Here is a 12,271-nt window from a genome sequence, read left to right on the forward strand (position 1 = left end):
TATATATATATATTTCAGTTTATTTTCTTTACATCCCACAGGTGGTCCCACCCTCCTCAACTCCTAGCTTCTCCCTCTCCCTCTTTTCTGATTTCCCCCAAGAATAAAGGATCTCCCCTCCTACCATATCAACTCTCTCCAACACATAAAGTCACATCAAGACTTAGTATACCATCATCCACTGAGGCCAGGAAAGGCAGCCCTGCCAGGGGGAAGTGCTCTAAAAGCAGGCAATAAAGTCCAGGTTAGAACCCTCCCTCCCAGCTCCACTTGCCAGGTGACCCACATGAAGCCCAAACTACTCATTGTCTGTATATGTGCAGAGGAACTAGGTCCACATATACATGCTCCTTAGTTAATGTGTCAGTCTCTGTAAGCTCCCATGGGTCTGAGTTAGTCATCTGTTGTTCTTGTTCCTGTTCCCTCCAGGTGGAGCCTCCCAGACAACTATCCTGTAAGGCTCTCTACTGTGCAGTGGGTCTCAGGATGGGCCAATTACTGGTTGGACTTACCCTCAATCATTGTTCCCTCTTTATTCCCACTTGTAGGAAGGGTAATTTTTGGATCAAGGTTTTTGTTAATGGGTTGTTTTCCCTTCACTTCACTAGTGCTGCCTGGCTAGGAGGTGGTCAGTTCAGGCTTCAGGTTTTCCTCCCTGTTAGGGGTCTCAGCTAGAGGCACACCCATATCCTTCCAGGAGCATACACTGTCACTGGCCTCCATCTTGACAAAGCGATGACTCCCTTTGTGTTCCCTTCTTGTTCCCAGCCCTAGAACCTTCCACCTCCATTGTCTCCACATCTGATCCCCACCCATGTTTCCCTCCAAATTAAGTCTCCTGTCCAGTTCCCCCTCTTCACCCACTTCTGCTGTGTAATCTATTTCCCCTTCTGAGTGACATTTTGGCACCCTCCCTTGGACCCTCCTTTTTACTTAGCTCCTTTGGGTCAATGGATTGTAGTATATTTATCATGTACTTTAGGTCTAATATCTGCTTATAAGCGAGTATATACCATGTGTGTCTTTCTGCTTCTGGGTTACCTCACTCAGGATGATCTTTTCTAGTTCCATACATTTGCTGGCAAATTTCATGATTTCCTTATTTTTAATAGCTGAGTACTGTTCCATTGTGTAAATATAGTACAATTTCTTTACCCTTTCTTTGCTTGAGGGACATAACTGTTGTTTCCAGTTTCTGGCTATTAAAAACATAGCTTCAATGAACATAGTTGAACAAATTTCCTTGTTGAATGGTGAATCATCTTTTGGCTATTTGCCCAAGAGTGGTATATCAGGGTTTTGAGGTAGAACTATTCCAAACTTTCTGAGAAAGTGCCAGCTTGATTTCCAGAGAGGTTGTACAAGTTTCTGCTTCCATTAGTAACAGAGGAGTGTTCCCCTTTATAGCCTCTCTGGCATGTCTTGTCACTTCAGTTTCTGATCTTAGCCATTCTAACTGGATTAAGATGGAATCCTAAAGTCATTTTGATTCGCATTTCTCTGATGGCTACGGACACTGAGCATTTAAGTGCTTCTCAGCCATTTCAGATTCCTGTTGTGAATTCTCAACATGTTTTAACTGGATTATTTGATTTGTTCATGTTTGTTTTCAGTTCTTTGTATATTTTGGATATTAGCCCTCTATGTGATGTAGGGTTAATGAAGATCTTTTCTCAATCTGTAGGCTGTCGTTTTGTTCTATCAACAGTGTCCTTTGACTTACAGAAGCTTTTCAGTTTTATGAGATCCCTTTTATTAATTGTTGATCTCAGAGCCTGTGCTGTTGTTGTTCTATTGTCTCCTATGCTCATGAGTTCCAGATTTTTTTACCATTTTGTCTTCTAATAGATTTAGAGTCTCTGGTTTTATGTCAAAGTCTATGTCAAAGTCATCCTGGATTTTGTGCAGGGTCATACATAAGGTTCTGTTTGCATTTTCTACATGCAGGCATCCAGGTAGACCATCAGTTTGTCTCCAAGGACCAATCTGTCTGTTTCTATGCCAAAATCATACAATTTTTGTTACTATTGCTCTGTAGTATAGCTTGAAATCAGGGATGATCATACTGCCAGAACTTCTTTTATTGTACAGAATTGTTTTGGATAATCTGGGTCTTTTATTTTTCCATATGAAATTAATTGTTGCACTTTCCAGGTTGGTAAAGAATTGTGTTGAAATTTAATGGGAATTGCACTGAATCTGTAGATAGCTTTCAGCAGGACTGCTGTTTTTAGTATCTAAATTCTACTGATCCACAATAATGGGAGATCTTTCCATCTTTGAAAAATCTTCAGTTTCTTTTGTTCAAATACTTGAAGTTCTTGTCATACAGGTCTTTCAAATTCTTTGTTGGAGTTACACCAAGATATTTTGTAGTATTTGTGGCTATTGTAAAGTGTGTTGTTTCCTTAATTTATTTCTCAGCCCTATTGTTGCTTGTGTACAGAAGCAACTGAATTTTTTTGAATTTTTTTAGTTAATTTTGTATCCAGACACTTCACTGAAATTTTTTAGCCACTGGAGGAGTTCTGTGTTAGAATCTTGGGGGTCACTTATCATCTGTAAATAGTGGTAGTTCACGTTCTTATCTTCCAGTTTATATCCCTTTGATTTCCTTCACTTGTTTAATTGCTCTAGGTAGAAATTCAAGCACTGTATTGAGATATGGTGAGATTTGCAGCCTTGTCACTGATTTTAGTGGGAACGTTTGAAGTTTCTGAACATTTAACTTGATGATGGCTATTGGCTTGCTGTACATTGCCTTTATTATGTTTATGTATGTGCCTTGTCTCCCTGATTGTGTGATGTCTCTTTGAAAATTTAAAATGATTTATATATTCTATGTTCTTAGCTCTATTGTTATTGTGAGTTTGTGTGTGACTGAGCACATATACTTGTTAGGTCCACACCCAACACTGGTTATCTTCCTCTGTTGCTCACCCTTATATTTTTATCAGGCTCTCTCTCTCTGAAACCTTTGGTTATTGATTTTACAGTATTCAGTAGACAGAATTTCTTTGACTTTCTTACTGTCTTTATGAACACAAAATTCCTATTACAGGTATATTTTCTTCAATCAACTATAATTTCCATCCCTTCTGCATGATAAAGTCCAGGTATTCATGTTCATGTGACAAGCATGTTAAACACTAAATCAACTCTTCACTCCTATTTGATTACTTTAATTCAGAAATAAACCAGCATTTCATAATTATGTATATCTATATATGCACATACAAATATACATAAAAAGAATTACTTCCTATACATAAATTTATATGAATTGAATTTCAGTGTGTGTTCATTCATGCTACAGTGAATGAATGAATGTTCTTGGTTATATATATAGGTGTGTAAGTGTGTGGTTTTTTCTGTGTGTACACGCACTTGCATACAAACCTATGTATATAATCACATATTTTGTATTATACATGCATGATCATGCTCAAGCATCCTTCCATGCACACAATTTATACTAAAGCATATCAATAATTTTCCAAGTTTGTGAACTAGCATGAACAATAAACTATGGATTTAGATACAACCCATTTCTGTAATCAATGTATATAAGCTGCCAGAAATATGTGTCAGGAACTGACAGTGTGCACTCTTAACTTCTGAACCAGTTATCCAGAAACATATTCCTGTTAATATATTCATATTTATGAGACAAAAACTGAATCCAAATCAAGGCAGAAAAGAGGTCTAAGAATAGACAGAAATAGTTCCTCTCCTACACAATTTCTAACATATAACAAACTAAAGTTGTGTTAGAAGTTTAGTACTTAATGTGATTAATTAAAGTGCAACTGGAAAAAATCGTATGTAACAATGTCACTAATGTTTGAAAAGAAGGCATAGAACTATTCCTAGCATTGGGAGTCAAGGGTAAAAGTCACAGTAATAGATCATATTTCACCAAAGACCAAACCATCTTTCATGAGAAAATTGAACTTCCTTTTGCAGCTGAAGGAGAGTGTGTGGGTATTACTACAGGACTAGAAATGTAAAGGTAGAAATAGATGAGGCAGGAGTGAGTGGGTTTCTGTCTGACAATCCAACTGTTCCATAATTTATATGAAAAATGAGTTCTGGCTTGCTGCCTCACAGGAGAGAATATATGGATATTGTACACATTTCACAAAGGCTAGGAAGAAGTGAGTCATAACTTAGACACCATAAAGGGATGTTGAACATTTAGCATTGGGAAATGTGCTAAATTACTCCATTCTACACTCCCATATTAAAATCCCTGAGTTCCTCATAAATGCATAGATTTTACATAGGATGTATGCATTTAAGCTATTTAGCCTAAAGTATTTTAAATTAATGTAAAATATTACTACCAGTTTTTCTGTATTGCCCTCAGACTCCACAATCTGTATGTACACAAAGCTGTGGTCCAGGATTCTGGAAAGTTCTACAAGAAGAAAGACCTGTCTGTTGTTTTTCTTGTGTATTTTGTCCAGAGCAGCACATTTCCAACCAGACAGGTATAAAAATAATATCTTTCCTCAAACTGTTTGGGAATGTAGAACAGGAAAGCTAAGAAGTGACTGTGGTGTCATAAGGTAGTACTCTTCCTTATGGCTCTTTCACTCATTCCTGAATCCATTAGTAACCACTGCTGATTCCTCACAATGTGTGAAGGTTTGAGTGGCAGTTCTCTTCCTATTGTGTCAAAATCAACCTACTTAAAAATTCTTCCTTTTGGTGCATAGAATGGCCATCTTAACTCTTACAGTGATCCATGCTATAGGCTCCACATTGAATGTGAGATATCCAGTTATCCAAGATCAATTTATATTTCTGTAATAAACAAATGTAATGATTGGTGCCTGAAAGTAACTCCAGGAAAAGTAGATGTGTAATTTTTTTCCTCAATGCACAAGAAATGGAACTGCAATTAAAACAATTATAGATGACATTTCAAGTATCAACAATAGCAGAAAAAGCCAATCATCATAAGTGAAAGTATGGCTGCCTGTGGTCAACCATGTGATAACATATACATGTAACATCCCATAGAATGAGCAAGTAGTATTTATGAATAGAAACACACACACACAAAGACACAAATACAACATTTAATGAGAAAGAGTCCATGAATTTGAGAGACAATAAATATAACATGGAACATGGATCTAGGAGAAGGTCCGGAAAGAAGAATAAAAAGAGATATAGCGAGGCAAATATGTTATTTTAAAAATGAAAATTTTCATAAAAAATAAAAAGTCAGAAGGAAGAAGCATTATTATAATAATGAGAATCTGTTATTATTTATTAAACTGAAAAAAGCCAACCCTTAGGCAATTTTATAAGAAACAGGACTTTTTATCTTTTATTTAAAACAATAAAATGTTGAAAGATTAAATAAAAATTCTTTATATTCTACAATCTAATGCTACCATGGGATAAATTTCTTGCAGTGTGCTATATGACTTCAAAAACTATGTTGAAGAGATATGGAGAGAATGGGCATCCTTGCCTTGTCCTGGATTTCAGTGGGATTGGTTTATGTTTCTCTCCATTTAGTTTGATGTTGCTGTATAGTGTCCCTACTATGTTTAGGTATGTGCCTTGTATTCCTGATATCTCCAAGACTTTAAACATGAATGGGTGTTGAATTTTGTCAAATACTTGTTAGGCATCTAAGGAGATGATCATGGGTTGTTTTGTTTTGTTTTTCTTTCAGTGTGTTTGTATGATGCATTTCATGGTGGATTTCCATAGATTGAACCATCAATATATGCCTGGAATGATGCCTATTTAGTGGTAGCAGATGATACCTTTAATGTGTTCTTGGATTCTGTTTGCGAGTATTTTAGTGAGTATTTTTGCATCAATGTTCATAAGGGAAATTGATTTGAAGTTCTCTTTCTTTGTTGGCTCTTTCTGCAGTTTAGGTATCAAGGTGATGGTGGTCTAATAGAATGAGGTTGGTAATGTTCCTTCTGTTTCTATTTTGTGGAATGGTTTGAAGAATACTGGATTTAGATAGCACTTCTTTGAAGGTCTGGTAGAATTCTTCACTGAAACCATCTGGCTCAGGGCTTTTTAGGAAGAGTACTTTTAATGATTATTTCTACTTAGGGGAGATAGGCTTATTTAATTTATTTAGTTGATCTTGATTTCACTTTGGTTAGTGGAATCTATTGAGAAAATTGTCCATTCTATATTAAGTTTTTGTAAAGTATAGGTTTTTGAAGAACCACTTAAAGATTCTTTTTGATTTCCTTGGTGTCTGTCCTTATGCCCCCTTTTTCATTTTCTACTTTCTTCATTTCAGTACTGTCTTTCTGCCTTTTGTTACTTTGATTCAGGGCTTATATATGCTGTTGATTTTCTCAAAGAAATAAAAAAATGGTTTTATTGGCTCTTAGGATCATTTTGGTTTTAGTATATTGATTTCAGCACTGAGTTTGATTATTTCCAGCCGTCTACTCCTCTTGGGTGTGTCTATATTTTTTTTTGTTATTTTTGTTCTAGGTCTTTCAGATGTGTCGTAATATTGCTTGTATGAGATGTGTCAAATTTCCTTATGAAGGCAAGAGTGCTATCAACTTTCTTGTAAGCACTGCTTTCATTGTGCCCCATAAGTTTGGGCATGTTGTGCCTTTGTTTTCATTGAATTCTAGGAAATCTTTGATTACTTTACTTCTTCACTGACACTTCTCATTGAGTAGAGAGTTATTCGGGTTCTATGTGTATATATGTGTTTTGCTATTTCTATCATTGTTGAGATCCAGGTTTAAAACATGGTGGTGTAAATGGATACAAGAAATTATTTTAGTATTCTTGTATCCATGGATACTTGCTTTGTGCCCAACTATATGGTCAATTTTGGAGAAGTTTACATGGGGTGAAAAGGTCTGTAGACATCTATTAGGTCCATTTGATTCTGGACCTGGGAGATGACCAGTGGGGACTTGGATCAGATCAATTCCACTTTCTGGATGTCCCATCCAGAACTGGAAGCACCTAAGTTGATGCTTTGGCTCTAGCCTCCTGTCCACTCACTGGTCTCAGAGTCTCTGAACCTCTGCCTCTCAGATACAGTGCACACGGGTCCAAACCATCTTGGATTCTCCATTTTTTAATCTGTCATCCTTCCTTTGTTTTTTGGTCAGAGGCTTTTGTGACCTTTTGAAATTTCTCATGGGTCTGGATGTATTTATGTAGTTGAATTATTTCTGAATTCCTGTTTGAATCATTGTTGCTTGGGCAAATCTAAAGCTTATCCATCTCATGTAAATTTTTAAGCTTACTGGAATATAGTATTTTTTAATTTTTCTTTGGAATATTCTGATTTTTTTGGTTTCTGTAGTAATGTTTTTCTCTGTCATTTGTGATTTTTTTAGTTTTATTGTTAATTTGATTCTGCTAATTGTTTATTTCTTTCTTTGATTTACTTGATTAAAGAGTCTGTTAATTTTGTTTATATTTAGAAGGATTCAGCTCTTCCTTTGGTTAATTCTATGTATTGTTTTCTTGGCTTCTATTTCATTGATTTCTATTATAATCTTATTATTTCTTTTAAATATATTATTGTGTTCATGTACTATTGCAGCATCTGCTCACACCTCTCCTCACAGTTCCTCCCTCCCACCTCACCTCCCAATGCATGTGCCCTCTTCCTTTCCATTTCAGAAAAAAAGGAAGCCTTCCTTGGACATCAAATAGACTTGGAATATAAAGTTGCAATAAGATTATGCAAAACTGCTATTGATGCTACGCAAGGCAGTTTAATTATAGGAAAGGGATCCAATGGCAAGCAAAAGAGTCAGAGACAGCTTTAGTCTTGCTGTTAAGTGTTGCCCATAAAGACCAAGCTGTACAACTGTTACAAATGTGTTGTTAGAAGCCCCACATGAGGACCAAGCTGCACAATCGTTACACATGTGCAGAGAGGCCAGATTGGCAGTTCATTCTCTGTGAGCCTGTACCAGGAGCCTTTCTGAGGGGCTGTCCTTATCATGGAAAAGAGGGTCAGAGTGTCTTTGTATACAGGTGCTCCACAGAGCAGATGAAGTGTCAGAGAGGGTAGGGAATGAGTCAGGTGCAGTGGTCAGGGAACTCTCACAGCAGACTTCTAAAATGTAGGACTTTCTGTGGTTCTGACTCTCTAGAATGCATGCCCAGGCTGTGGTGCATAGTTACTATCAACAAGGTGCTTCTTTATTTATTCAAGTTTCACAGTACAAGCACAGACTAATGATTACACAAGTGATTCAGAGTGGGTGTCTGAGTTTTTTCAATTACATATCAAGGGTTACAAGTTCAGTTACAATTTAAAAAATACAAAAGGAACAAACATTATTATAATTAGCTCTATAACTCTACTTTAAGGAATCTAAAGGATATCTCCTTAAAAAAAAGGAGATTTTTTTTTACTAATGACATTTACTAATGACAGCCTGCTTCTAGCCTGGCAGTGTTTGCAGAATGATTGCAGTCCAGAGACACAGAAAATACATGAACTTGTCTTTCATGAATAGAAAATACTAATAAATAATTCCCTTCACTATATGTATTATCATCTATGCTATAAAGTAGAAAAAGTCTATTGTAGTCAATTTATCTTATTTACTGAGTTTTATTTCATCACGAATGTATGCTCAGTTGCCTCATCTCTTTAAACAACATTTACAGGAAGTTATCAGCCTATAATAAAAGAAACAAGAGATTTACACAAATCTCTTGGCCTCTCAGGGTTTGCATATTGTCTTTGTTTACCCTGCACCAATATACTGTTTAGGAGCATATACCCCAAGAAAACTCCTGAAATAATGGCCTCATCTCTCTATCTGCTTGTCTGTGCTTAATGATCTGCAAGCCTTGTAGAAGATTTCCAAACAGTGGACAGATAATGTTAAGTTAAGACTCAAACATTACTTTTCTATAGAAAAAAAAAAAAAACAGAAATTGAATCATAGTTCAGAAAGTGCCCTGTAATGTAACACATAGAAAAAAAGTTAGATATAGAATAAGAGCGATTGTAACAATCTGGAATTGTATCAAGCAACTGTGCTGGATTCCTGACTCTCGACAATTTCAGTGAATATGGCTGTGTCATTCTCCCTTCTGATTTAATATTTTATAAACTTATGGTACTATTATATGACATGTAGGTCATTTTTTAGTCTTCAGAATATTGCTGAAAGAACAAGATTGAAAATTAGAACAATTCCCAGGATTATTCTGGAATTAACAATGATTCCTGTCCTGAGTCAAAGGATGTCAAACACTATAGAAATTTATTTGCAACTTCCACAGCTGAGATAGATACTGGTTGATCTGAGCAGATAGCTGCTGTTTGTCGATGCAAGTGTTGTATATTTACTGCCAAACTGGAATTCCTCTATAGTCCATGGAGATCATATCTAACTTATTCCCACGTTACCTTAGAAAAATTATATAGAAGTGGGGTAACAACTATCCACTGAAAATGTGAGTAACAAGAAAAATGAAAAGAACCCATAAAGATGGAATCACTGAAGAATATTTTATACACGGAAGTGATCAAAATTCTTTGTATACATACTTAGAAACTCACATTATTTAAAAAAGCATTTGAAGGATTGCTTGACAGTGTTACTGCATCTTAATATGAGTAATATATATTTCACTGCCCTAGAGAAATTGGTAAATTCTTCAGCAGAAAGCTTATTGTTAATTAAAGAAGATAAAGAGTAAAAATGGGAGTTATAAAGAGTTCCTTCCTTGGCATTATCAGAAAGCAGAATATGCCTGGCTACACACATCAATGGAAAGCACTCTCATGAATTAAATGTGCAGTGACTAAATAATTGTAAATGCTGAAATGTTGATTCACTTCCTCCCCTCAGATCAGCAGGTGTGCATCCCTTGCCCAAGTCAAGAGTACCCAAACCCTGAGAGAAACAATTACCTGCCCAAGAGATTGACCTTCTTGTCCTTTGAAGATCCTCTTGGCATGGCTCTGGCCTGCACAGCTCTGTGCTTCTCTGTCAGCACAACTGCAGTTTTGGGAATCTTTCTTAAACACCAAGAATCCGCCATAGTTAAGGCCAATAACCGGACTCTCAGCTACATCCTGCTCATCTCCATCATCCTCTGTTTCCTCTGCTCTTTTTTCTTCATTGGCCACCCAAACACAACCCCCTGCATACTTCAACAAATAACATTTGCACTTGTGTTCACCTTGGCTATTTCCACCATTTTGGCAAAAACTGTAACTGTAATTCTGGCCTTTAGAGTCATGAAACCAGGGATAACAATGAGAACATTCTTTGTCTCAGGTGTCTATAATGCTGTCATTCCCATCTGTGTTGTGATCCAACTTATTCTCTGTGGAGTCTGGCTGGGAACCTCACCTCCCCATATTGACACAGATGCACACTCTGAAAATGCTCAAGTCATCATTTTATGCAACAAGGGCTCAGCTACTGCTTTCTACTGTGTGCTGGCCTACTTAGGGACCCTGGCCCTAGGGAGCTTCACTATGGCTTTCCTGGTGAGGAACCTGTCTGACACATTCAATGAGGCCAAGTTCCTGACATTCAGCATGCTGGTGTTCTGCAGTGTCTGGGTTATCTTCATCCCTGTCTACCAGAGCACCAAGGGCAAAGCCATGGTTGCTGTGGAAATCTTCTCCACTTTGGCCTCCAGTGCAGGACTTCTGGGATGCATCTTTTTCCCTAAATGCTACATTATTCTCTTAAGACCTGATAAGAACTCTTTGAGATGTATTAAAAACAAAAAATAGCAAATAAAAATTGATCCTTTTGATGTATTAGTTTTCTAATAAAACCCATTAGTATACTAAAATTAAATTATTTACGTACTTTTAAGTAACCTTTTTCTGAAATGTATATTTAAACAAAAATAAGAGCTCCTCACTTTGTCTCACAATCACAGACATTCTGTTTCAGAATAGAAGCTGCTGCTGAAACAATTTTAGTAAGATATTCATGTTACTTATTAATTTGTGGACAATATACATATTCAAAATGTAATTACATGATAGTAATTTAGATAAACAGTACATGAACTAAATATTTGTTTTATTTGTTATTTTTGGGAGTATATCAGGGCTTTGGGTGGTTTTTGAGATTCTTTTATAGAACAGGCATGAAAATAGATCTCTGGAAAGGGGGAGGGTTTTTTAAACAGTTGAGCCATTCCAAAAATCAGAGTAGAGAATTTTCTAAAAGGAAAAAAAATAATAAATCTACTACCTGGCCCTGCTCTTCTTTCCTAGACAAACGTAAAAATGACTCAGCATCCCACTCTAGAAATACTTGCTCAGTCACCTTTATTGCTATTGTGTTCACAATAGGTAGGAAATGGAAAATCATAAATATGTTTAACATGATAAATATCATACATATAAATAGTTGTAAGTAAGAAATTATAATTTAGGTAACCCATATCCAGAAGACAAATATCTCTCATTCTTTACACTGGGGCATCTAGATCCAAAGTTTCAGATGTGAGTATCACCATGGAATAACTGTAGAAACAAGAAAAAATGTTGGGCAAGCAATATAATGGCAGGTACAATTGATCTGATTGGGATAATGTGGGAAAAGTACCCTAATTATCAAGGTGGATAAATATGAAGAAGGAAGTGGAACAAATAACAGTAAATATTTGTGAAAGGGTTTTAAGCAATCATACTGTGAATTATCTACATAAAATCCCTATAATACATGTAAGTCCATGCATGAATATGTTACATGTTACAACCTAAATATTTTCAATAATGCACACAGATAAATATAGTTCACCACTGTCAGAAGAAGCTTTTCTTTGCAAAAGCAATCATGACTGAAAAACACAACCAATCACAAGGCAGAATTCTGGAAAACACTCACACCTGATAAATCTACAAAACAATTCCCAGATCTAAGGCTCAGAGATCATGCAGAACAGATGATGAAAAATTATATAAGGCAGAGGATCAAAGTATATTCTGGTAGAGTGTCTCCTAATAATACCAGAAGCTACACTCATAAGACAAACCAATATTAAAAAAAAGAAAAAAAATGCTTACCAATATACCTGCACAAACATGAGGTGAAAAATGGAAAACGCCAATAGGCATGCAAAAGTGGTTCAGGAAGAAACCGTTGTCTTTAATCCTATGCAAAAATCTGCAGGGAACTAATAAAAGCTGAGAGTGTGAGAAAAAAATTCTTTCCAGGAAAGAGCATAAAATCAGTTAGTTATTCAACACCAAACAATCAACCCTGAAAACATACAGGGGACACAGAAATATCCTGCAAAG

General features: G+C 36.1%; 1 protein-coding gene across 1 annotated transcript in view; it reads left to right on the forward strand.

Annotated features, from left to right (window-relative positions):
• LOC129681289 (vomeronasal type-2 receptor 116-like) overlaps positions 1 to 10,747 on the forward strand; it is a 39,908-nt gene extending 29,161 nt beyond the window's left edge. Inside the window, 2 exon segments of the mRNA XM_055613186.1 lie at positions 4,370 to 4,493; positions 9,849 to 10,747. Coding sequence (XP_055469161.1) covers positions 4,370 to 4,493; positions 9,849 to 10,747 — 1,023 coding nt within the window.
• Positions 10,748 to 12,271: the final 1,524 nt, after the last annotated feature.

Source organism: Psammomys obesus, unplaced genomic scaffold (assembly GCF_907164565.1).
Source record: "Psammomys obesus unplaced genomic scaffold, mPsaObe1.curated_primary_1811, whole genome shotgun sequence".
In the NCBI taxonomy this organism is placed as follows: Eukaryota; Metazoa; Chordata; class Mammalia; order Rodentia; family Muridae; genus Psammomys; species Psammomys obesus.